General features: G+C 46.3%; 1 protein-coding gene across 2 annotated transcripts in view; it reads left to right on the forward strand.

Moving 5' to 3' along the window:
- Window positions 1-27,434, forward strand: part of LOC147121714 (solute carrier family 53 member 1-like) — a 332,605-nt gene that overhangs the window by 274,188 nt on the left and 30,983 nt on the right. For both annotated transcript variants that reach the window (XM_085982159.1, XM_085982160.1), the window contains exons 4-7: window positions 12,726-12,875; window positions 14,321-14,404; window positions 17,017-17,098; window positions 26,578-26,759. In XM_085982159.1, the coding sequence (XP_085838285.1) occupies window positions 12,726-12,875; window positions 14,321-14,404; window positions 17,017-17,098; window positions 26,578-26,759 (498 nt within the window). The remainder of the gene's footprint in view (window positions 1-12,725; window positions 12,876-14,320; window positions 14,405-17,016; window positions 17,099-26,577; window positions 26,760-27,434) is intronic.

The following is a 27,434-nucleotide window of genomic DNA, read 5'->3' on the forward strand; positions in this document are numbered from 1 at the left end:
CTGTGTCGGCATTTACCTGCCAAGTGAGCAAATAGTCCAAATTACATTCCCCCCCCATTCCCATATCCCTTCAGTCGCTTCTCCTTCATTCACCTTTCCAATCTAATCTTGAATATTGACATCGTTTCTGCCTCAACCACTAACCCTGGAAGTGAATTCCACAGCTCTTTGCGTGAAGACGTTTCTCCTGCCCTCTGTTCTGCATCCCTTGCACTTAATCCTGTATGTGCGGGTCCTCTTTCTTGAACCCTCAACTACTGGAAACAGCCTGCTTCTATGTACGCTGTCCCATCCTTTCATAATTTTAAACGCTTCTATCATATCGCCCTGCAATCTAACAAAAAAAGCCCCAGATTTTCATGTATTTCCTCATACCAAGTAGCATCCCAGTGTAACAAAAATAGCAATTGCTGGAAAACTCTGCCAGCAACTGAAAGGGAAAGGACATGTTAACATTTCTGGGGGAGTCCCTTTGCCCACACTGAAATGGGAAGCCTGTTTATAATATTGACCAAAACCAAGAGCGGAGTGGAGAAGAGCAGGTAAAGGTGAAGAGTACAAAAATGCTGCCTGCTATTACACAGACACAGCCTATGGGTTTAGTAACCTGGAAACAAGGGCTACGAAACCCAGAAACACACAATAATGGATATGATTCACAATTAACAGCCAAATGAATGAACAGTTTTTTAATTTATTAATTCTCGGGATGTGTGCATCGCTGGCACGGCCAGCATTTATTGCCCATCCCTCCTTGCCCTTGAGCAGGTGGTGGTGAGCCGCCTTCCTGAACCGCTGTAGTCTGTGTGGTGAAGGTACTCTCACAGTGCTGTTAGGTAGGGAGTTCAGGAATTTGACCCAGCGACGATGAAAGAAAGGATTCTACATCCGCAGATACAATAGAGTATTATGCAAAAACTAAGGGGAATAATTTCACTTGTAGCAAAATTGTAAACTATCAATAGCAAATTACAGAAAATTATAAAAAGAATTGTCAATTGCAGGAATGTTCCTGTAAAACAAAGTGAGTTTATTGGCAATTTGATGAATTGTGCAATAACATTGCTGTCAAGGGAACGGTAGCGTAGTGGTCATGTTACTGGACTAGTAATCCAGAGGCCTGGACTAATAATCCGGTGAAGCAAGTTCAAATCCCACCATGGCAGCTGGGGAATTTAAATTCAGTTAATTAAATAAATCTGGAATAAAAAAGCTAATATCAGTGACAATGAAACTACCACATTGTTGTAAAAACCCACCTGCTTCACTAATGTCCAAAAGAGAAAGAAATCTGCTATCCTTACCTGGTCTGGCCTATATGTGACTCCACAGCAGGGCAGGACAGACCTACCGGGGTGGTGGCACAGTGGTATGCAGTCGGGAAGGAGTGGCCTCAGCATTGACTCCGGACCCCATGAAGTCTCACGGCTTCAGGTCAAGCATGGGCAGGGAAACCACCTGTGGAATTTAATTCAGTTAATTAAATAAATCTGGAATAAAAAGCTAGTCTCAGTAATGGTGACCATGAAACTATCGGATTGTCATAAAAACCCATCTGATTCACTAATGTCCTTTAGGGAAGGAAATGAATATCCCCATCCTCAATGATGGCGGAGCCCAGCATGCGAGTGTAAAAGACAAGGCTTAAGTGTTTGCAACCATCTTCAGCCAGAAGTGCCGAGTGGATGATTCATCTCGGCCTCCTCCTGAGGTCCCCACCATCAAAGAAGCCAGTCTTAAGCCAATTCGACTCCACGTGATAAAGAAATGGCTAAGCAAAGGCTATGAGCCCCGACAGTATCCCGGCTGTCGTGCTGAAGACTTGTGCTCCAGAACTAGCCGCACCTCTAGCCAAGCTGTTCCAGTACAGCTATAATACTGGCATCTGCCTGACAATGTGGAAGACTGGCTAGGTATGTCCTGTCCACAAAAAACAGGACAAATTAAATCCAGCCAATTATTGCCCCATCAGCCTACTCTCAATCATCAGCAAAGTGATGGAGGGTGTTGTCGACAGTGCTATCAAGCGGCATTTGCTCACCAATAACCTGCTCACCGAGGCTCAGTTTGGGTTCTAGACCTCATTACAGCCTTGGTCCAAACATGGACAAAAGAGCTGAATTCCAGAGGTGAGGTAAGAGTGACTGCCCTTCACATCAAGGCAGCATTTGACCGAGTGTGGCATCAAGGAGCTCTAGTAAAATTGAAGTCAATGGGAATCAGGGGAAAGACTCTCCACTGGTTGGAGTCATACTTAGCACATTGGCCTCAACAACCACAACCATCCGCCTATCATCTCAGCCCCAAGGCATCGCTGCAGGAGTTCCTCAGGGCAGTGTCCTAGGCCCAACCATCTTCAGCTGCTTCTTCATTAGGTCAGAAGTGGGGATATTCTCTGATGATTGCACAGTGTTCAGTTCCATTCGCAACTCCTCAGACAATGAAGCAATCTATGTCCGCATGCAGCAAGACCTGGACGACATTCAGGTTTAGGCTGATAAGTGGCAGGTAACATTCGCACCACACAAGTGCCAGGCAATGACTATCTCCAACAAGAGAGCGTCTAACCATCGCCTCTTGACATTCAACGGCATTACCATCGCCGAATCCTCCAACATCAAAATCCTGGGGTGTCCGTTGACCAGAAACTTAACTGGACCAGCCGCATAAATACTGTGGCTACAAGAGCAGGTCAGAGACTGGGTATTCTGTGGCGAGTGTCTCACCTCCTAACTCCCCAAAGCCTTTCCACCATCTACAAGGCACAAGCCAGGAGTGTGATGGAATACTCTCCACTTGCCTGGATGAGTGCAGCTCCAACAACACTCAAGAAGCTCAACACTATCCAGGACAAAGCAGCCCGCTTGTTTGGCACCCCATCCACCACCTTAAACATTCACTCCCTCCACCACCAGCGCACCGTGGCTGCAGTGTGTACCATCTACAAGATGTACTGCAGCAACTTGCCAAGGATTCTTCAGCAGCACCTCCCAATCCCGCGACCTCTCCCACCTAGGACGACAGGCAGCAGGCACATGGGAACACCATCACCTCTAAGTTCCCCTCCAAGTCGCACACCATCCTGACTTGGAAATATCTCGCCATTCCTTCATAGTCGCTGGGTCAAAATCTGGAACTCCCTCCCTAACAGCACTATTGGAGTACCCTCACCACACGGACTGCAGCGGTTCAAGAAGACTGCTCACCACCACCTTCTTGAGGGCAATTGGGGATAGACAATAAATGCTGGACTCGCCAGCGACACCCACATCCCAGTAACGAATAAAAAAAAAAAATGCTTTGGACTCCAGCAGCAGCTAAATCCCTTGCAGAGTTTCTTATTAATATCTGTCACTAAAAAGTAATTACTGGGATAATAGGGAACTCAAAGTTGTGAAACTCTCTGTGGAGTAACGGCTGTGTGGAAATATACAAATATAGTTGTCTTTTGGGTGGAAAAGACTTGCTACCCAATAGGCAGCTGCCATTTTGGGATTTCTCCCAGAGCCGCTCCAGTGATGTTATTGATGGAGAGTGGCCCCATTCATTGTATGTAGTCGTACTGAGACAGGACAGGGCAGGTCTGGGTTGGTTCCAAGGTCAGTGGAGAGTTCCAGCTCCATTTCAACTGAAAAGAGTCAGTCCACATACAGGCAGACCCTCTCTGTAAGTGGCATCTCCAGAGCAACTTCACTGAGAAGCAAGTCTGATGCCAAACTAGGAGGGGCAATGGAATTGGGGGAGGGCAATGTGGGAACGAGAGTTCACACTACCTGAGCACCTCGATGTTCTTTCTAGGCAGTCTGTGGGATCAGCACACGATGAGTTAAAACAGCTTTTTGCTGGGCATGGGTTGTAAATTGTGTAAGGGAGTTTAAAGCAAATGTATCTCCACAGATCAGAAGGCTGACCTGTGTGCCTATTAGCTCGGTGATCAGGTCACTTGTGTTTATGGGAATGGGAAGAGTATATGAGGGCAATCAGGTCACTTGTGTTTATATAGTAATAAAATAATTAGAAGAGTAAAGTGCATGTTTGTTGGGTTTATGTTATTTTGTCATTTGTATGTATCTTTGAGGTACTATGATTAATTAGTGGTGTGCTTGGAATGTCGTGATCAAAGGTAAAGAACGGTATAAGATTGCGAGTGACTCTCTCAACAGTTTATACTGGAATCGTGGAGTATGATGTCTCCACAGCTCATACCGGTTGTGGATAATATGAAGTCTCAGCTCTCATACTGGTTTCGGTAAAGACTCATCCTGCATTGCTACAACTGAATATGTGTGTAATCTGGCGTTTAAAGTAAGGTGATGAAAAGGAACAAGAAAACAGTCCAACAGGCAACACAGAAATGACAATGCATTGAACAAAATATGAGTGCGCAGAGAAATGGCAGATTAAATTTAATGCACGCACGTCCAAGGTACTGCCCACAGGAAGAAAAAAAGGAGGTCTTGGTAGACTGGACCCTTAATGCCCAACCAATGCAGGTCATCAGTCAACAAAGCCAATAGAATGTTGATCAATATTTTTAAGGTGATTGACAGAAGAACCAGAGGTGACATGAGGAAAACAGTTTTTACACGAGTTGATGTGATCTGGAATACACTGCCTGAAAAGGTGTTGGAAGCAGATTCAATAGTAACTTTCAAAAGGGAATTGAATAAATACTTGGAGAAAGAATTTACAGGGCTATGGGGAAAAATCAGGGGAGTGGGACTAATTGGTAGCTCTTTCAAAAAGTCGGCACAGGTACAGTGGGCCAAATGGCCTCTTCTGTGCTGTATCTTTCTATGATTCTATGAAATTGCCAAATAGTAGAGTAAAAATCAAAGGAGGTTATAGTCAAACTACTACTTCTTCTTAGGCAGTCCCTCGGAAACGAAGATGACTTGCTTCCACATTAAAAATGAGTTCTCGGGTGATTGATGAGCCCAATGCGGGACCTACAGTCTCTGTCACAGGTGGGGCAGACGGTGGTTGAAGGGGCGGGTGGGTGGGGTGCTTGGGTTGACGTGCGCTTCTTCCGCTGTTCGCGTTTGGCTTCCGCTTGCTCCCGGTGAAGAGACTCGAGGTATTTGGCACCTTCCCGGATGCTTCTCCTCCACTTTGTTCGGACTTGGGCCAGGGATTCCTGCGTGCCGGTGGGGATGTTGCACTTTTTCAAGGAGGCTTTGAGGGTGCCCTTGAAGCGTTTCCTCTGCCCACCTGGGGCTCTTTTGCTGTGTCGGAGCTCCGAGTAGAGCGCTTGTTTTGGGAGTCTCGTATTGGGCATGCGGATGATGTAACCTGTCCATCGGAGCTGATCGAACGTGGCCAAAGCTTCGATGCTGGGTATGTTGGCCTGAGCGAGAACACTGACATTGGTGCGCCTATCCTGCCAATGGATTTGCAGGATCTTGCAGAGGCAGCATTGGTGGTACCTCTCCAGTGCTTTGAGGTGCCTGCAGTACATGGTCCATGTCTCTGAAGCATACAGGAGGGCGTGTATTACTACTGCTCTGTAGACCATGAGCTTGGTGCCGGGTTTGAGGTCCTGGTTTTCAAAAACACTCTTCCTCAGGCGACCGAAGGCTGCATTGGCACACTGAAGACGATGTTGGACTTCGACGTCTGCCCTTGTTGACAGTAGGCTCCCGAGGTATGGAAAGTGGTCCATGTTGTCCAAGGTCTTGTCATGGATTTTGATAATCGGGGGACAGTACTGTGTGGCGGGGGCAGGATGGTGGAGGACCTTTGTCTTACGGATGTTTAGTGTAAGGCCCAAGCTCTCGTACGCTTCGGTGAAGGTGTTAACAATGGTTTGGAGTTCGACCTCCGAGTGTGCGCAGACGCAAGCGTCGTCTGCATGCTGTAATTCGATGACCGAGGATGGGAGGATCTTGGATCTGGACTGGAGGCGACGGAGCTTGAACAGTTTCCCGTTTGTTCTGTAAATTAGCTCCACTCCAGCGGGGAGCTTACTGAGGGTGAGATGGAGCATTGCAGCAAGGAAGATCGAGAAGAGCGTTGGTGCGATGACACAGCCTTGCTTGACCCCGATCCGTACATGAATTGGGTCTGTGGTGGAACCGTTGGTCAGGATCACGGCTTGCATGTCGTCGTGAAGCAGGCGGAGGATGGTGACAAACCTTTGAGGGCAGCCGAATTTGAGGAGGACACTCCATAATCCCTCGCGGTAATTGACGTGCGGTGAAGATCATGTCCATTGTGCCCCTTAGTGGGCGGAATCCGCATTGCGACTCTGGGAGGCGCTCTTCAGCCACTGGGAGAAGGCGATTGAGGAGGATTCTTGCGATGACTTTCCCCTGTGGCAGGCAGCAGGGAAACTCCTCTGTAATTACCGCAATCGGACTTGTCACCTTTCCTGAAGATGGTCCTGATTACAGCATCTCTGAGATCCCCTGGCATGCTCTCCTCCTTCCAGACAAGAGAAATGAATTCGTGCCAGTAGTGCTTCTCCGCCATGCTTTAGCGCCTCGGCAGGGATTCTATCTGCTCCTGAGGCCTTGTTGTTCTTTAGTTGTCGGATGGCCTTTTCAACCTCATGCCTGGCTGTGGTTGTGCTGAGGTGGTGGCAGGTAGCATGCTGTGGGATGGAGTTGAGGACACTCGCGTCGAAGACAGAGTCTCGGTTAAGGAGATCTTCGAAGTGCTCCCTCCAGCGGGCACTGACTGCCTCCCTTACCTTGATGGGCACCTCTCCGTTCTTGGCCCACAGTGGGGTAGGACCTTGGGTGCTTGGGCCATAGGCAGTCTTGACTGCGCTAAAGAATCCACGCACATCGTGTTTGTCGGCTAGCTGCTGGATCTCCTGCGTTTTCTCCACCCACCACCTGTTCTTTAGGTTGCGAGTGTTTTGTTGGACCTCGGCCTTCAGGCGTCTGTGGAGCTGCTTTCCTGCTCTCGAGTCTGTTGCTGTTTCCAGATCAGGAATGCCTTGCGCTTGTGGTTTATTAGCTCCTGGATCTCCTGGTCGTTCTCGTCGAACCAGTCTTGGTGTTTCCTGGCCAAGTGACCGAGCGTCTCTTCACAGGTGCTGATTATGGAGGCCTTGAGTGTAGACCAGGCGCTGTGGACACTCTGTGTCTGTGCATCACTGGGAGGAGTCAGGTTGATTGTGAGGCGCAGGCTGAATACGGCTTTCTTAGCGGGGTCTTTGAGTGCTCCAACATTGATTTTCCTGCAGCATTGTTTCTGTTGCCGCTGCTGTTTTGGGGCTACATTGATGGAGATGACAGAGCGAATTAGGCGGTGGTCTGTCCAGCAGGCGTCAGCTCCTGTCATGGCGCGGGTGATGTGTATGTCCTTGCGGTCCCTCGCTCGGACGATGACATAGTCCAGCAGATGTCAGTGCTTGGAGCGAGGGTGCTGCCATGAAGCCTTGTACTTGTCTCTCTGCCGGAACAAGGTGTTGGTTATGACAAGGCCATGTTCTAAGCATTTCGTCAGGAGGAGGGTACCGTTGGAGTTGGCTTTCCCTACCCCCTCTCTGCTGATCACACCTCCTCAGAGGTCTGTGTCCTTTCCAATTCTGGCGTTAAAGTCGCCAAGGAGGATCAGCTTGTCGCCTGTTGGGACTCGGGTCAGCGATTGTTCGAGGCTGGAGTAGAATTCCTCTTTGGTCTTGTCTGTGGCTTCCAGTGTTGGGGCGTACGCACTGATGACTGTAGCACACTGGTTCCGGACTGGGGTGAGCCGAAGAGTCATGAGGCGCTCGTTTATACCGCATGGGGAGTCTCTGAGACGCCCAACTAGTTAATTTTTTATGGCAAAGCCTACCCCATGGAGGCGGCGTTCTTCAGGTTTGCCTTTCCAGAAGAAGGTGTAGCCACCGCCTTGCTCCTTGAGCTGGACTTCCCCTGCCCGCCGGGTCTTGCTTAGGGCGGCAATGTCCATGTCGAAACGTCTGAGCTCCCGGGCAACGATTCACTGTTGGGGTCCATGAGGGTCCTGACGTTCCAGGTCCCAAACTTCATTTTAAAGGGTGGAAGATGCCTGTGCGTGAATTCTTTTAACGTGGGGTGGCTGTTTCATGCCAGCTACCACAGGGGGTTTACAGAGCAAGGTCTTGGTTCAATGGCAAGGGGATCCAAGACGATTGGAGACCAGCCTCTGCTACAACGGCCTAGCACACACACACAAACATACTGCTACTGTCCTCCTCCCTCCTTCCCGCAGGTCCTCTCTGCCTGGGTTTCGCAGGATGCATTGTGGTCCTCCCGACCTCGCTGTTGGCCTGTGCCGCACCTTCCCTGGGCCCTAACCCCGCTCTGCCACTCCTGGGCCTTGACCTTGCTGCTGGGCTTGTCCTCGCTCTTCGGTCCCGGCCTCGGACATGAGTGATGTTGTCTCTCACAGGATTAAATTAGTCAAACTACCCAGTGCTCTAGTCAGACTGCACCTCGAGTACTGTGTCTAATTCTGATCACTGAGATACAAGGGAGACATTCAAACAAGCAATGCAGAGAAGAATCATGAGGCTGATCCCTACGTCAGAGGTCTGAATTATGAAGAAAGATTGAAAAAAATTGGGCCTTTCAGTTTGGAAAGAAGATAATTGAGAGGCCATATTGTGGAGAGGTCTGGAAGATTGTTAATGATATGGACAAGGTAAGTCTGAGCAATTACTTCAAAATACATTGCAATTGTAGGACAAGCGGTCATAGGTTAAACTAGCAAATTGAGGACTGAAATCAGGAAGTTGTTTTTCATACAATGTAACAACACATGGAATGAACTCTTGGATAGATTAGTGGAGGCACAAAGCTTGGAGTCATTTAAAACTCAGTTGGATGCTGCAATGCAGAGACTTTATGATCTCTCTGGAGGGATGGATTAAGATGGGCCGAATAGACTTCTTTAATTACCTTGCAATCTTATGAAATTTTATTTTTAAAGATAGCAAATATACTTGTGTGTATAACTGTTTCCAAACAGATTTTTGTGGAATATTTTGAACAGAAAGGACTTCTCTTTTAAGGTATTTGTCAATGTTTTATATGCTACAGATAGTATGGGCAGTCCACAAGAGACTGATGTTCCACTGTGAGTCTGTATAGTTGTACTTTTTAAAGAATGAATGGAACCCCCTTCCAGTTCATAGTATTTATAATATTTACTTACACTCGCTACCGGATCAAGATACAGCTTCTTAGGGTGTTATCTGCATCTAAAGGTTCCAGGGTCTTGGTTCCAGTGTGTGTCTCTGCTGCATTTACACAATCTAGTTTAGGCTGTCTCCTGAAATGGAAACCTGTAGTTGTGTGCACGTGCAGCTACATTCCGCAGTCATTGTGTTATTTCAAGTCCTGGACACATAACATTTTTTTATACATTCGATGGGATGTGGGTGTTGCTGGCAAGGCCAGCATTTATTAACCATCCCTAATTGTCCTTGAGAAGGTGATGGTGAGCCTCTTTCTTGAACCGCTGCAGTCTGCGTGGTGAAAGTACTCCCACAATGCAGTTAGGGAGGGAGTTCCAGGATTTTGACTCAGTGACGATGAAGGATCAGCGATATATTTCCAAGTCAGGATGGTGTGTGACTTGGAGGGGAGCTCGGAGGTGATGCTGTTCCCATGCGCCTGCTGCCCCTGTCCTTCTACATGGCCGAGGTCGCGGGTTTGGGAGGTGCTGCCGAAGAAGCCTTGGTGAGTTGCTGCAGTGCATCTTGTAGATGGTACACATTGCAGCCATGGTACGCCGATGGTGGAGGGAGTGAATGTTTAAGGTGGTGGATGGGGTGCCAATCAAGCGGGCTGCTGTGTCCTGGATAGTGTCGAGCTTCTTGAGTGTTGTTAGACCTGCACTCAGCTAGGCAAATGGAGAGTATTCTATCACAATCTTGACTAGTGACTTGTAGCTGGTGGAAACACTATGGGGAGTCAGGAGGTGAGACACTCGCCACAGAATACCCAGCCTCTGACCTCTTGTGGCTACTCCAGTTAAGTTTCTGGTCAATGGTAACCCTCCAGTATGTTGATGGTGGGGGATTCGGCGATGGTAATGCCATTGAATGTCATGGGTAGGTGGTTAGACCCTCTATTGTTAGAGATAGTCTAATCTTAAATGCTACTTGCCATTATCAACCCAAGCCTTAATGCTGTCCAGGTCTTGCTGCAGGTGGGCACGGACTGCTTCATTATCTGAGGAATTGCAAATGGAACTGAGCTTTGTGCAATTATCAGTGAACATCCCCACTTCTGACCTTCTGATGGAAGGAAGGTCTTTGATGAAGCAGCTGAAGATGGTTGGGCCTAGGACACTGCCCTGAGGAACTCCTGCAGCGATGTCCTGGGACTGAGATGATTGGCCTCCAACAACCACAACCATCTTCCTTTGTGCCAGTGGATAGTTTTCCCCCGATTCCCATTGACTTCAATATTATTCGGGCTCCTTAACGCCACACTCGGTCAAATGCTGCCTTGATGTCAAGGGCAGTCACTCTCGCCTCACCACTGGAATTCAGCTCTTTTGTCCATGTTTGGACCAAGGTTGAGCTTGGTGAGCAGTTTATTGGTGAGTAAGTGCTGCTTGATAGCACTGTTGACAACACCTTCCATCAATTTGCTGATGATTGAGAGTAGGCTGATTGGGTAGTAATTGGCCGGATTGGATTTGTCCTGGTTTTTGTGGACAGGACACACCTGGGCAATTTTCCACAATGTCAGGTAGATGCCAGAGTTGTAGCTGTACTGGAACAGCTTGGCTAGAGGCGCAGCTAGTTCTGGAGCACTGCAGCCAGGATGTTATCGGGGCTCATTGCCTTTGCTGTATCCGGTGCACTCAGCCGTTTCTTGATATCGAATTGGCTGAAGACTGGCTTCTGTGATGGTGGGGACTTCAGGAGGAGGCCGAAATGGATCATCCACTCGGCACTTCTGGCTGAAAATGGTTGTGAACGCTGCAGCCTTGACTTTTGCACTCACGTGCTGGCCTCCGCCATTGTTGAGGATGAGGATGTTCATGGAGCCACCTCCTCCCGTTAGTTGTTTCATTGTCCACCATCGGATGTGGCAAGACTGCAGATCCATTGGGTGTGGAATCGCTTAGCTCTGTCTAAAGCATACTGCTTCTGCTGTTTAGCATGCATGTAGTCCTGAGTTATAGCTTCACCAGGTTGGCACCTCATTTTTAGGTACGCCTGGTGCTGATCCTGGCATGCTCTTCTACACTCCTCATTGAACCAGGGCTGGTTGCATGGCTTGATGGCAATGGTAGAGTGAGGGATATGCCGGGCCATGAGGTTACAGATAGTGGTGGAATACAGTTCTGCTGCTGCTGCTGATTGACTACAGCGCCACATGGATGCCCAGTTTTGAGCTGCTGGAACTACTCTGAATCTAGCCTAGTTAGCACAGTGGTAGTGCCACACAACACGATGGAGGGTGTCTTCAGTGTGAAGACAGGACTTGGTCTCCACAAGGACTGTGCAGTCCTACCAATATAGTCATGGACAGATGTATCTGCGACAGGTAGACTGGTGAGGATGAGATCAAGTAGGTTTTTCCCTCGTGTTGATTCTCTCACCACCTGCCGCAGACCCAGTCTGGCAGCTATGTTCTTTAGGTCAGTAGTGGCACTACCGAGCCACTCTTGGTAATGGACATTGAAGTCCCCACCCAGAGTGCCCTGGTGCTTCTTCCAAGTGGTGTTCAACATGGAGAACCACTGAGTCATCAGCTGAGGGAGGACAGTAGGTGGTAATCAGCAGAGGTTTCCTTGCCCATGTTTGACCTGATGCCATGAGGCTTCATGGGGTTTGGAGTCAATGTTGAGGACTCCCAGGGCCACTCCCCCCAAACTGTATACCACTGTGCCGCCACCTTTGGTGGGTCTGTCCTGCCGGTGGGACAGGACATATCCAGGGATGGTGATAGATGAGTCTGGGAGTATGACTAGTCTGTGGGACAGCTCTCCCAATTTTGGCACATGATCACTAGCTTTTTATTCCAGATTTATTTAATTAACTGAATTCAAATTCACAAGCTGCCATGGTGGGATTTGAAATCGCGTCTCCAGATTATTATTCCAGGCCTCTGGATTACCGGTAACATAACCACTATGCTACCGTACCCCACAATGAATGATTTAAACTCAACAGCAGTTGGATACTGAACTGATCTTGTACATCATTTGTTGCATCATGATGTGCAGTCTGACACACCGATATTTGAGGCAGTAAAAGGAGATATGAATGTTAGTGCAAGGTCTGAGACTCGAGGGAAACTGTGTCTCAGCCACAACCAACTCGAACTGTGGTAGTAGATATGCTAGTAGATGATGCCACTGATCACGTAGAGCCATAGGAACCGGAGTAGGCCATTCAGTCCCTCGAGCCTGTTCCACCATTCGGTTCGACCATGGCTGATCTGTACCTCAACTCCATTTAATTGCCTTTGCTCCTTATTCCTTGATGCCCTTACCAAATAAAATCTATTCATCTCACTATTGAGTCCACAGCACTACTTGTAGTGTAAAAATAGCATGGGCAAGTGCTTATGAAAAGGTTAAGCTCTGGGTACAGTGCAGAGCATGGAGCGCAGAGTGGGTGGGGGCAGCGTGGAACAGTTCCACAGAAGGGACCCTGCAATACTTTCCAGCAAAGGGCATTTTTGTGAGCAGGCTCAGTCGACTAGGCAGTGAAATGCGCAACAAATAAGCAGTGTGCAGATTCAGACTGACCAACATAAATTACCTGCCGCTTTACTTTCTTTCAGAATCTGAATTTCACTGGTTTCCGAAAGATTCTGAAGAAGCATGATAAGATGCTGGAGACGAGCCGCGGCGCTGACTGGAGAGTGGCACACGTAGAGGTGGCTCCGTTCTACACCTGCAAGAAAATCACCCAGCTCATCAGCGAAACAGAGGTAAGAGGCACAAAGTATTCTGCACAGTGAGATAAAACCCAGGTCCAGCAATCCCCTCTCAAACACTCAGCTCACAGGTTGTAGTATTGATGATGTTGGGAACGCTTCCCTTTTTTTTTGGCAATTTTTTCTTTCTACCCTCCCAAATAGCTCCTGAAGTCACTGCATTCTGGTGACCCTGCTTTACAAGTGAGCTCGTACACCGAGTGTTCGCAGGCCGTGAGAGGGAAGGGAGATCATCACAGGAGTCACTGAGAGAGTCATCAGGAGCGCAAACACTGGCTGAACTGACAATGCCTCTCCCCCTGCCCCCCCACCACAATCACAGAACTCCAGCTTGCTAAATATAATATTCTTGAGTATTCATAGAATCATACAGCACAGGAGGAGGGCATTCGGCCCTTCGTGCCTGTGCTGGCTCTTTGAAAGAGTGAGCCAAATAGTCCCACTTCCCTGCTCTTTCCCCATAGCCCTGCAATTTTTTCCCCTTCAAGTATTTATCCCATTCTCTTTTGAAAGTTACTATTGAATCTGCTTCCACCACCTTTCAAGCAGTCCTTTCCAGATCATAACAACTCGCTGCGTAAGAAAAATTCTCCTCATCTCCCCTCTCGATCTTTTGCCAATTATATTAATTCTGTGTCCTCTGGTTACCAACTCAATCACCACTGGAAACAGTTTCTCCTTATTTACTCATCAAAACCATTCATGATTTTGAGCACCTCAATCAAATCTCCCCTTAACCTTCTCTGCTCTAAGGAGAACAATCCCAGTATTCTGGCTGTTTGTTTATTTTATCTAATAGTGTTTCAGTCTTTCTAACAGTCCTAATTTCAAATATATGTCACTAATTTATTGAATTCTACGGATTCAGAAGCAGTGCAACTTCAGTTGCATTAAATGAGGACTAGTGTGTTTAATCAAGTGCAGTAGTGTCGTGATTATAGTCCTAGACCAGCAGCCTAGAGGTTACGAGTTCAAATCCCACCATGGCAGATTGTGAAATTGAATTGAATAAATCTAGTAATTTGCGGGCTGCTGGATTGTTGTAAAAGCCCAACTGGTTCACTAATGTCAGCTGAGGATAGGGCCGGCTCAGCTGTGATGCCCCCCCGCCTCACAGTTGAACAGCCCGCCAACACTCAGGGAATCTATTAGGCCTACCCATGGCGACACCTGCCTCCAGTCCTGCTTCATGTGGCCGATGCATGATGTCCTCTTCACGGCTTAGCAAGCCATTCAGTTGTAAAACAACTGCTATTGGCAACTAGGGACGGGCAATAAATGCGGTCATCGCCAAAAATAAATAATAAAAATAAATGTAATCAATACCTTCCGGGTAGGGAATGAGTAACTTCAGATATGGTGACTTAGAACACCAATTATTTACAATTTTTATTTGATGTGTCCTGGTGAGACTAGCTCTGATCTGTTTTTCTTGGTAGACTCTTGTTACCACAGAATTAGAAGGAGGTGACAGGCAGAAAGCCATGAAGAGGTTGCGAGTACCGCCCCTCGGAGCTGCTCAGGTTAGTCGTGGTTGAATTAAATTTCAAGTGAGGCAACTTTCATTTCTGCTGTTGTTTCTTCCTGTGAGACGTGATACTTTGTGATATACTTGATTGCTTCTCTGCTGCGATGCGTATCTTGAACACTTTTTCTTCCAGTTAATTTTTTTTGGTGCTCAAGGTGAAGGATGCATCAGCTTGGCCCAATGGTGGCACTCTCGCCTCTGAGTCAGAAAGTTGTGGATTCAAGCCCCACCCCAGGGCCTGAGCACACACTCTAGGCTGAGGGAGTGCAACATTGTCAGAGGTGCAGTCTCTCAGATGAGACATTAAACTGAAGCCCTGTCTGCCCTCTCAGATGGCATAAAGGTTCCCATGCAGTATTCAACAACAACAACTTGCATTTATAATACATCTTTAATGTAGTAAAATGTCACAAGGCACTTCACAGGAGCGTTGCCAGATAAAATTTGACTCCGAGACACACACAGATATATTAGGACCAAAAGTGTGCTCAAAGAGGTAGGGTTTAAGGAGCATCTTATAGGAGGTAGCAAGGTGGAGAGATTTAGCGAGGGAATTCCAAGGCTTAAGGCCATGGCAGCTGAAGGCATGGCCACCAATGGTGGGGCGATGGAAATCGGGGCTGCACAATAGGCCAGAATTGGAGGAACGCAGATATCTCCGTGGTTTGTAGGGCTGAAGGAGGTTACAGAGGGGCAGGCCATGTAGGGATTTGAACACTAGGATGAGAATGTTAAATTTGAGGTGTTGCTGGACTGGGAGCCAATGTAGGTCATCGAGCACAGGGGTGATGGGTGAACAGGACTTGGTGCGAGTTAGGATACGGGCAACAGAGTTATTGATGAGCTGAGATAAAGAACAGGAAAGTTCTCCTGGTGACATGGCCAACATTTACCCCTCAACCAACACCACCAAAATAGATGAACTGGTCACTTATCTCATTGCTGTTTGTTGAACGTGGGACTTTGCTATGCATGCATTAGTTGGTGTATTTCCCTACATAACAGTGGCTGCGCTTCAAAAGTTCTTTATTGGCTGTGATGTGCTTTGGCATATCTTGATATGAAAGGTGCTATACAAATGCAAGCTCTTTGTATCTTTTTCTACTGCTGGTAAATGGCACACTTTCAATTTAAGGTATGTTGTGTTACCATTGAGCACTATCAGATCAGGTATAGCACAGTTAGATGCAAAATAAAGCCCCTGTACTCTGCCCCAACGATGTGCCTCAGACACTCATCTGAAGAGTGCCCCCGACTGCATTCGTGAGATGTTTTCCATTTTCCACACCAACCATGATCTGAGTGAGATTCCTAATTAGGGGCCATTTTGTGCTATGGGTCCGTGCCCATTTGAAACTGGGTTGAGACTGCCCAAACTCCTTTCACATTGGACCCTTTTACCAGTAGACGGATTTGATTTTCAACCCATCCTTGTGAGCTAGACTCAAACCCGTGTCCAGGAAGCAATAGGCCAGGGTGTAACCCACTGAATGATCCATTTGTGTTCATCTACTGAGATTTAGCAGCATGGCATTTGTTCTAATTGTTTACAAAGGGGCTTGAATCTAGCACCAATCAGGGTAAATCCAGCACAAATTGGTGCTGTAACACCACAGTATACAGATGCAACTGGGATCAGTCTCAAAAAGGGAGCGATGTGGGTGATCTAACTGTGCAATCACATGAAGGCAACTTTAGCATGTTAGTTGCTCTGCTTACTGCACGGGTTCACAGCAGGACTTGTGTGTGGTAAAAACTGCTTGGAGCTCCATAGGTTTTAGTAACATTTTTTTCAGGCTGGTGTTGGTACCTTTTGAAAAGATCCTGTGAAACTTCCCTTACAGAATTCACAGTTAAGCAATGCTGGGCACGCACTCATAACACAGCGACATGACAGGTTTCAACGCCTGTATGACGTTCCAAAGAATGGTACATAGAAACATAGAAACTAGGAGCAGGAGTAGGCCATTCGGCCCTTCGAACCTGCTCCGCCATTCAACGGGATCATGGCTGATCATCCAAACCCTAGCACCCGGTCCCTACACCGACAGCCATCCCACCCAAGCCCTATCCCCATAACCCCGTAACCCCACGTATTTAATCCCCCCTAACACTAAGGGCCAATTTTTATCATGGCCAATCAACCTAACCCGCACATCTTTGGACTGTGGGAGGAAACCGGAGCACCCGGAGGAAACCCACGCAAACACGGGGAGAATGTGCAAACTCCACACAGACAGTCACCCGAGGCCGGATTTGAACCCGGGTCCCTGGCGCTGTGAGGCAACAGTGCTAACCGCTATGCCACCGTGCTTGGTACATCACCACACACGTCTCAAGGATGTCAAAATTACAGCACAGAAGGAAGCTAATTCACCACTTTGTGTCTATTGTAATTAAATAACTTGTATAAAATGTACAATGTCCTTTGTGTTTCCTGAAACTCAGCAGAAATCTGTGTGAGGAGTTCAGGCATGTGAAGTATGACTGTATAGGAACATATGGAGTTGTTTCATGGATTTAATAAGAGTTCTGTTAGATTATTGTTCCTCAGTGTTTTTTTCCCTTGTCTTATCTGTGCCTCATAGTCTCTCTTTTATTTTACAGCCAGCCCCAGCGTGGACCATATTCAGGGTGGGAATGTACTTTGGAATTTTTGTTGTACTGCTTGCTGCTCTCGTACTCATAGGTAAATGTCAGGATCATGTATGCACTAGCTTTCTGCATTCAAAGGGAACTGGGTTTATCTCTGTCTGACTTTTCTGATTGACTTTTCTGACCTGTTTGAAGTGAGGATGCATGTGCTGCTGTTCCTCACATTAGTGTATTGTCAGGAGGAGACCCACTTCCTCAGCCAGCCTTGCCTGAAGAGATAACATGTCTGTGTTCACACTGATATAGTCGATACCAAAAACCATTCCTATCTGGTTTCCTCCTCCATCCAATTTTCTCTTCTCTTCCCAAGAAAGTGTTGTCTCATTCTGAGGCACAGTTCTACCGGCACTGGTCACCTTCTGGTACCTCAGCCACTATTGTTTATATGTGAGCCTTGATGGTGAGCATTTATGGGATGTGGGTGTCGCTGGCAGGGTCCGCATTTATTGCCCATCCCTAATTGCCCTTGCGAAGGTGGTGGTGAGCCGCCTTCTTGAACTGCTGCAGTCCATGTGGTGAAGGTACTTCCACAGTTTTGTTAGGGAGGGAGTTCCAGGATTTTGACCCAGCGACGATGAAGGATCGGCGATATACTTCTAAGTCAGGGTGGTGTGTGACTTGGAGGGGAACTTGGAGGTGGTGGTGTTCCCATGCGCTTGCCGCCCTTGTCCTTCTAGGTGGAAGAGGTCGCGGGTTTAGGAGGTGCTGCCGAAGAAGCTATGGCGAGTTGCTGCAGTGCATCTTGTAGATGGTACACACTGCACTCCCTCAGCCTAGAGTATTCGACCATGGGAAGCATCACAGCCAAACCCAACCCTGCCCTCACACATTTTTCAGCAGGGATCACTGTATAGAAATCGGGAGTGGGAACCCTCGCTGATTTATCCCCTCCATAGCTCAGCGGTACTGAGAACAATTGTAATTGTATGATCAGCTAACTGAACACATTCAGAAGGGAACTTATGGTATGTACACCTCAGTGCCACACCCAGTGAACTCTTTACTCACTCCTCCATCGGGGGAGCTGCTTCTCTTTTTTAGTATATTTTGCAAAATTTCTCAACGCCCCCAAAAAATAATTCCCACAAAATGTGAGCAATAATAACAGGTTACTGTAAAGGTAATGTACTAAAGTCATGAGGGTTAAGCAGGCTTGACTGCCCATCTGTTTTGTTCCATCTCAAGTCCCCAGTTCTGCTCATGATGGAGTCAGGTAGTTGCTGATTGTGATGCTTATGTACTTTCAGAGCTTCAAAGAAAGGTTACCAGGATGAACAATATTCACTAATTTTAAACTGAAGATCATTGCCGTGATCTTAGTCACATTTACGTCACGGCCTTGCTTCCCCTGCAGTAATTGCTCACTGAAAATATCCTGAACAGGAACAAAGAGAGTAGCTGGCAAATTGAGGAGGTGCAACTTCTGCCTGTGCTCTGTCATTATATGAACCTCACCACATAACCAGAAAGATTATGGTGCCCGGCTCTCTCTCAGTGCAGTGAGTCAGTAGTATGTATCCTCTGTTTATATTGTGGCTTTTTTAAAATCTCCACCCTTCACAAAATAGAGTTTTGTGGATCAAAAGACTAATCTGTGGTGAATGATTTTTATATCATGGCCCCCACAGAGCAGAAGCAAGGTATAAATAACCATACTGATTTATATAGACCAAAAGGTCCCAGGTTTAATTAACTCGTCTGTGCTGATTCAGCTGTTCCCAGCTGAGATAGCAGTTTGGTGGGGGGGGCAACAGTTGCCCTTAGGGCCACTGGACTAGGGAGGGGAGAGTCAGCCGGGATTCCCATTAGAGATTGCCAACCAGTGCACCCTGGTTGGAAATGCGCTTGTGTGGTCAAAGAGTGAGGACAGGTTCATGCTTGGCTTCGGTGGTCGAATAGCCTGCCAAAACTCCCTGGGATCGATTTTCACTGCCTTGCCCTAATATCTTTGTCTAATCTCAGTAATAAATTACTACTAAGTCCTGTATCATGTATAAAAGTTGGATTATTTCTGCATCCTGTACGAGGTTTTTGAATTAACCAGCAGAATACAACCACTGGAAATAAAATTGAAATTGCCTTTAAAATAAAAGAATGAGCAGATGTTCTGGGACAGTGTTTACACAGTGTGTGGTGCTCCTAGCAAGCTATACCATAGATAGGTCTGTGTACCACAGTGGGACACACTTGGTGAATGAATGGTCTTGGCTGTGGCGTTGAGGAGGAGGCCGGGCACTTTCTGTGCGAGAGGGAGACAAGTCACACTGTGCCACAGCCATGCTTGTTTTTGCAGTCAGTTACAGGGAGGCATTGTTTGTGGGCGGCGGGAGGGGTGTGAGTGGCTTAACCCACTTGTAAACTAGGTGGTGGTGCATGAGATGAAATAATCCAAATAGACATACAAAATAGATACAAAAAGGGAAAAAAATGTTATGGCTTCATTTGGGACTAATAATTGAAATGCACAGCAATGCTTTGGCAGCTGTTCAAATGATAGAAACCACGGGCACAATTTTCCCTGGAAGGGCCACGAGCTTTGTCTCCCGCAGACGCAATGGTTTGCCTTTTTGTTGAGGGGAGGAGCTTTCTGCTCCTGGCATCATTCTGCATTTTATTGTAGACAGTGAGATCAAAAGATGCTTAGAGATGAGGAAGACTGTTCGGCTTATTTTAATTCATCCATCCTGAAAGACCCGAGATTTGCCTCATTGCTGCATTTAAGAGTTTCTTAAACGATTTCAGAGGTTTTACCTCCACCACTCTGTCTGGAAGTCCATTCCAAGTGTTGGTCATTCTCTGCATCTAGAATTATCTCCCAATATCAATCCTAAAATTACCTTTTACTAGTTTGACCTGTGTCCCCTTGTCCAGTCGCACAGGTTAATTTTAAGTAATATTATGAATTTACCTTTCCTACATCGTTACTATTTTGTATACCTCTATAAGATCACCTCTCAGACACCTCCTTTCCTGGTGAAAAAGCCAAAGTTTCTTCAGTCTTTCTAGTTGACACTAAAGGAGACTGCTTCCTTTAGGCTGATGGTCAGCCCAGCATACTAAGTGGTCAGTTCTTTTCACTTTGCTGACAATTGAATTAAGTTGTATCCAGTAGGATATTGGACTTTTGTGCTGAGAGGAAGGAGTCCGCTAAGATTTTTTTAAATCTCTATTTGAGCTAGACCACTGCCAACTCTCAGCTGTTGTGATTCGTCCCAAGGCCTACTATCAACTTGAATTGATTAATGCTAAGCAGGACAACTTGTTCTGTTGTAATATCAGGTACCAATCTTTTTTTATTGAACTGCCCAGGAGAAAGATGCAAGCAGAGACACCTCAGAGAGGGGAACAGCATTCAAGTTTTGGACAAATTTTTGGAGAGCTAAGTGATTTTGAAGGGAAAATAGTGTTTTGCATAAAAGAGAAAACAATGCTTTTTGGAGGCAGTTTTAGCAATGTTTAGGATGTTGGAGTTCCATCTGAGATTAGAGCAGATAGTGAGACCAAGATTGTCAGTAGATGATGGAGTCGAGCAATCAAAGGGAGGCGAGGTGGCTGTTAGCTGGATTTGCCCCTCCCTAGCTCTATCTCCTCCAGCTCTACAACCCTCTGACATCTCTGCACTCCTCCAATTCTGGCCTCTTGCGCATCCCCGATTTTCAGCGCTCCACCATTGCCGGCCATGCATTCAGCTGCCTCAGCCCTAAGTTCTGAAGTTCCCTCCCTAAACCTCGCCGCCTCTCTACCTCTCTCTCCTACTTTTAAGACGCTCCTTAAAACTACCTCTTTACCAAGCCTTTGGTCACCTGTCCTAATATCTCCTTATGTAGCTCAATGTCAAATTTTGTCTAATAACGCTCCAGTCAAGTGCCTTGGGACTTTTTACGTTAAAGTTGCTATTTAAATGCAAATTGTTGTTGTTGATTTGCAAAAGATATAAAGTAACGGCCTTCAAAAAATTAAAAGAAACACTGTATTCAGTGCCCAATTGAAGGTTGAGATTTAGTGATTCAGCAGTTGCACTGAGAGGAATGTTGGTTCTGTGCACCGAGGTTGTGTAAGTTGAACTAGATGAAGAAATTGCTGAATTTGGGCAGACTCGTCACCAAAACAGTGACTGGGTAGGATGGTGGAGGAGGTAGAAAGAACAAGTTGGATAAATTAATGGCACTAATAGAAGTAAATGGGTATGATGCAATTGCCATTACAGAGACATGGTTGCAGGGTAACCAAAGCTGGGAACTGAATGTTCCAGGGTACTCAACATTTAGGAAGGACAGACAAAAAGGAAAAGGAGGTGGTGTAGCGCTGTTAATAAGGGATGAGATCGGTACAGTAGAGATAAAAGCTCTTGGCTCGGCAGATCGTGATGTAGAACTGGAATCAATTTGGGTGGAGCCAAGAAACAGCAAAGGGCGGAAAACATTGGTGGGAGTTGTGTATAGGCCACCAAACAGTAGTGGTAATGTAGGGCACAGTATCAATCAAGAAATTAGAAGGGCATGTAACAAGGGAAATAAGGTAATCATGGGGAACTTTAATCTACATATTGATTGGGCAAATCAAATTACCACTAATGGTGTGGAGGATGTATTCTTGGAATGCATGCGAGATGGTTTCCTGGATCAGTATGTGGAGGAACCAACCAGGGAACGGGCTGATCTGGTACTGTGTAATGAGAAAGGGCTAATCAATAATCTTGTGGTAAAGGGGCCTTTAGGGACAAGTGACCATAATATGATTGAATTTTACATTAAGTTTGAGAGTGATGTAGTCCAATCTGAAACTAAGGTCTTCAATCTAAACAGAGGAAACTACAAGGGTATGAGGGACAAGTTGGCCATGGTAGATTGGGAGACTATACTCAAAGGTATGAAGGTGGACATACAATGGCTAACATTCAAGGAAATAATGCATAATTTGCAACAAACATATATTCCTCTAGGGCATAAAAACCCAAAAGGAAAAGTGATCCAACCATGGCTAACAAAAGAAATTAAAGCTAGTATTAAGTCAAAGGAGGAAGCTTATAAAGTTGCCAGAAAAAGCGGTCAGCCTGAGGATTGGGATCTTTTTAGAAATCAGCAAAAAGGGACCAAGAAATTGATAAAGGGAAAATGGAATATGAGCACAAACTAGCGAAAAATATAAAAACAGATTGTAAAAGCTTCTATAGGTATGTGACTAGGAAAAGACTGGCGAAGGTAAATATAGGTCCTTTGCAGTCAGGCGGGTGAATTTATAATGGGGAATGAGGAAATGGCAGAGAAATTAAATAAATACTTTGTTTCTGTCTTCGCGGTGGAAGACACAAAAAAACCTCAGAGAAATACGAGAAAACCAAGGGTGTGGCGAGAATGAGGAACTTAAAGAAATTATTATTAGTTAAAAAACAGTACTAGCAAAATTAATGGGACTGAAAGTCGATAAATCCCAATGACCGGATGACCTACATCCTAGGGTTTTGAAAGAGGTGGCCATTGGGATAGTGGACGCATTGGTTGTCATCTTCCAAAATTCCAAAGATTCTGGAACGGTTCCTGCAGATTGAAGGATAGCAAATGTAACCCCACTATTTAAGAAAGGAGGGAGAGAGAAAACGGGGAACTACAGACCTGTTAGCCTCACATCAATAGTTGGGAAAATGCTGGAATCTATTATAAAGGATGCAATAACTGAGCACTTAGAAACTAATAGTAAGATTGGGCAGAGTCAACATGGATTTATGAAAGGGAAATCCTATTTAACAAACCTATTTGAGTTCTTTGAGATGTAACTAGTGGAGTAGACAAAGGGGAACCGGTAGATGTGGTGTATTTGGATTTTCAGAAGGCCTTCGATAAGGTCCCACACAAGAGGTTGGTGAACAAAATTAGGGCACGTGGAATTGGGGGTAATATACTAGCATGGATTGAGAATTGGTTAACAGACAGAAAACAAAGAGTAGGGATAAACGGGTCTTTTTCAGGATGGCAGGCTGTGACTAGTGGGGTACCGCAAGGATCGGTGCTTGAGCCCCAGCTAGTCACAATCTCTATCAATGATTTGGATGAGGGGACTAAATGTAACATTTCCAAATTTGCTGATGATACAAAGCTAGGTGTCAGTGTCAGTTGTGAAGAGGCTTCAAGGGGATCTCAACAGGCTCAGTGAGTGGGCGAGAACATGACAGATGGAATATAATGTGGATAAATGTGAATTTATCCACTTTGGTAGGAAAGGCAGAGTATTTCCTAAATGGTGAAAGATTGGGGAATGCAGATGCTCAAAGGGACCTGGGTGTCCTTGTACATGAGTCACTGAAAGTGAATGTGCAGGTGCAGCAAGCCATTAGGAAGGCAAATGGTATGCTGGCCTTCATTACAAGAGGATTTGAGGACAAGAGGAGTATCTTACTCCAATTATATAGGGCCTTGGTGAGACCACACCTGGAGTACTGTGTATAATTTTGGTCTCCTTACCTAAGGAAGGTATACTTGCTATAGAGGGAGTGCAACGAAGAAGATTCACGAGATTGATTCCTCGGATGGCGGGACTGTCATATGAGAAGAGATTGAGTAAACTAGGCCTGTATTCTCTTAAATTCAGAAGAATGAGAGGGGATCTCATTGAAGCATACAAAATTATTACAGGGCTTGACGGGGTGGATGCTGGGAGAATGTTTCCCTTGGCTTGGGAGTCTAGAACCAGGGGCCACAGCCTCCAGATAAAGGGTAGGCCATTCAGGACTGAGATGAGAAGAAATTTCTTCACACAGAGGGTGGTGAATTTTTGGAATTCTCTACCCCAGAGGGCTGTGGAGGCTCAGTCATTGGGTATATTCAAAACAGAAGTTGATAGATTTCTGACTAGTAAGGGCATCAAGGGATATGGCGATAGGGCCGGTGAATGGAGTTGAGGCAGAAGATCAGCCATGATCTCATTGAATGGCGGAGCAGGCTCGAAGGTGCTGAATGGCCTACTCCTGCTCCTATTTCTTATGTTCTTATCATACAGTGGTGACTTGTTTAGCGATTCATGGTGCCAGACCCCATGATATTAATCCAAGCAATTTTAAAAAGAGAAGGAAGGGAGTTGTAGAGACTAAAGAGCTGGCATAGGACAAAGGCAAGTTTGGAGATCCACATCATCAGGGCAATTGACTAGTTAGACCAAAGGCTTAAGGGCCAGTTTAGAAAAAGTCGTTCTTTGGTAGATTCTTGGCATACGTTGGGACACAGAGACAACTCTGTAAAGGCAGTGTAGGCCCTAATGCATCTACACTGATTCTTACACTCCACGTGATATCAAGAATTGGCTAAGCGCACTGGATACAGCAAAGGCTATGGACGCCGACAGCATCCCGGCTGCAGTGCTGAAGACTTGTGCTCCAGAACTACCCGCGCCTCTAGCCAAGCTATTCCAGCACAGCTACACCACTGGCATCTACCCGACAAAGTGGAAAATTGCCAGCTATGTCCTGTCCACAAAAGGCAGGACACCTCCAATCTGGCCAATTACCGCCCCAACAGCCTACCACCTTCAATCATCAGCAAAGTGATAGAGCGGGGTCGTTGACAGTGCTAGCAGGCAGCAATTACCCACCAATAACCTGCTCACCGATGCTCAGTTTGGGTTCTGCCAGAACCACTCGATTTCGGACCTTATTATAGCCTTGGTCCAAATATGGACAAAAGAGCTGAATTCCAGAGGTGAAGTGAGAGTGACTGCTCTTGATATCTAGGAAGCATTTGACGGAGTGTAGCATCAGAGAGCCCTAGTAAAATTGAAGTCAATAGGAATTGTGGGGGGGAACTATCCACTGGCTGGAGTCATACCTAGCACAAAGGAAGATAATGTGATTGTTGAAGGCCAATCATCTCAGCCTCAGGGCTTCACTGCAGGAGTTCCTCAGGGCAGTGTCCTAGGCCCAACCATCTTCAGCTGCTTCATCAATGACCTTCCCTTCATCATAAGGTCAGAAGTGGGGATGTTTGCTGATGATGCAGTGTTCAGTGCCACTCGCAATTCCTCAGATAATGAAGCAGTCTGTGCCCGCATGCAGCAAGACCTGGACAACGTTCAGGCTTGTGCTGATAAGTGGCAAGTAACATTCGCGTCACACAAGTGGCAGGCAATGACTGTCTCCAACAAGGGAGAGTCTAACCACCTCTCCTTGACATTCAATGGCATTACCATTGTCGATTCCCCCACCATCAATATCCTGGGGGTCACAAGCTTGACAACATCCAGGACACAACAGCCCGCTTGATTGGCACCCCATCCACCACCTTAAACATTAATTTCCTCCACCACCGGCGTACCGTGGCTGCAGTGTGTACCATCTACAAGCTGCACTGCAGCAACTTGCAAGGCTTCTTCGACAGCACCTCCCAAACCTGCGACCTCTACCGCCTAGAAGGACAAGGGCAGCAGGCGCATGGGAACATCACCATCTCCAAGTCACATGCCATCCTGACTTTGAAATACATCATCATTCCTTCATCGTCGCTGGGTTAATGTCCTGAAACTCCCTTCCTATCAGCACTGTGGGAGTACCTTCACTACACGGACTGCAACGGTTCAAGAAGGTGGCTCACCACCACCTTCTCGAGGGCAATTAAGGATGGGCAGTAAATGCTGGTCTTGCCAGCAGCGCCTAGATCCCATGAATGAATAAAAAAAATACAACAAGGTACTGTGATGCATTTCCAATTCTATTGCACAGTTCATTACAACTGCCATTTCTGCCTTTATTTAAATAAGTTTTTCCTCACGTCAACCACCTGTCCTCTCCAAGTGATTAAAGCCCAATATTAACTGAGAACCAGGAAACATAGAAGATAGGAGCAGGAGTAGGCCATTCGGCCCTTCGAGCCTGCTCTGCCATTCAACGAGATCATGGCTGATCATCCAAACCCTAGCACCCGGTCCCTACACCAACAGCCATCCCACCCAAGCCCTATCCCCGTAACCCCACGTATTTAATCCCCCCTAACACCAAGGGTCAATTTTTTTTATTATGGCCAATCAACCTAACCTGCACATCTTTGGACTGTGGGAGGAAACCGGAGCACCCGGAGGAAACCCACGCAAACACGGGGAGAATGTGCAAATTCCACACAGACAGTCACCCGAGGCCGGATTTGAACCCGGGTCCCTGGCGCTGTGAGGCAACAGTGCTAACCGCTATGCCACCGTGCTGTCTGTGTCAGTCGCTGGTTTGGTGCATCCTGTTACTCACTGTTCACCCCCTCCTTAACTGTAATGAGTCCTTCAAGAGACTGGCTGTATGAAGGCTGGTGTATCTTTTATAGTGAAAATTGTACTGGAAAAGTGTCTTTTTCACATTTCTAATTAATTTTATATATTTTAATTCACTTGATGTATTCTAACTCAGCTGTCAAATAGTCAATGCTGACAGTGAAGAGATGAATGTCAAGTTGATTCTTGTGAAAAGAGTGGTTCAGTTGGGTAGTTGGTATCTATCAGCAGCTCTTTTCTTCTGCTTTAACAAGTGTTTGCTCCATCTTGCAGCTAAATCAAAAGAGGGAAATATTTGGCCCTTGGTGCGTATTTACCGTGGTGGATTCCTTCTGATCGAGTTTCTCTTTCTGCTCGGCATCAACACGTACGGCTGGCGACAGGCTGGAGTGAACCACGTGCTAATCTTTGAACTCAATCCCAGGAGCAATCTATCCCATCAGCATCTCTTTGAGGTTAGTCACTCCAGATGTGATTGACAGGCCTGTGATGAGTATTATCTATCACAGTGGTGTGGTGAGGTGTTTTCTTACTTTCTTCATTCACACAGTCCAGTTCCATTAGGAACAGGTATAGGCCATTTAACCCCTGGAGCCTGTTCTGCCATTCAGTGAGATCATGGCTAATCTGTGCTCTAACCCCATATGAAGGGATATTTACTAGTCCTCAGACGTTCACTTTCAACTAAAGTTTGAGGTAGCTGAATCCTAAAGACACTTAATTGAGTCTAAAGGTCCGGGCTATCTCTCCCTAAAGGAAAGGAACAACCCAAGAATGTTACTGTCCACCAGATAGCGCTTTTAATAAGTTTAGCTAGACTGTAAAGTTCCGGATATTATGAGGGTCCGGAAAACACCCTCAGAATTCTGCAACTCCTTACCGTGTACAGAGATTGAGTTCGCGAGTTTTTGATACGGAAGTCTTATGTGAGACAATTCTAAAAATATATAGATTTATTAAAGAACCGACATGCAATTTACAGTTGGTGAGTCAATCGCAACATTAACAGTTCCAAAAAGAGAAATCTTTTTAACAGAGAATCTTACTTTTAAGTCTTAACTTTGCTATAGTATTACAGTTCTTAAAGGTTTCTATTTAGGATATCCATTAATATCAAATACCTTTGATCC

Source organism: Somniosus microcephalus, chromosome 3, assembly GCF_052327205.1.
Source record: "Somniosus microcephalus isolate GS21.2 chromosome 3, FLI_Smic_1.0, whole genome shotgun sequence".
NCBI lineage: Eukaryota > Metazoa > Chordata > Chondrichthyes > Squaliformes > Somniosidae > Somniosus > Somniosus microcephalus.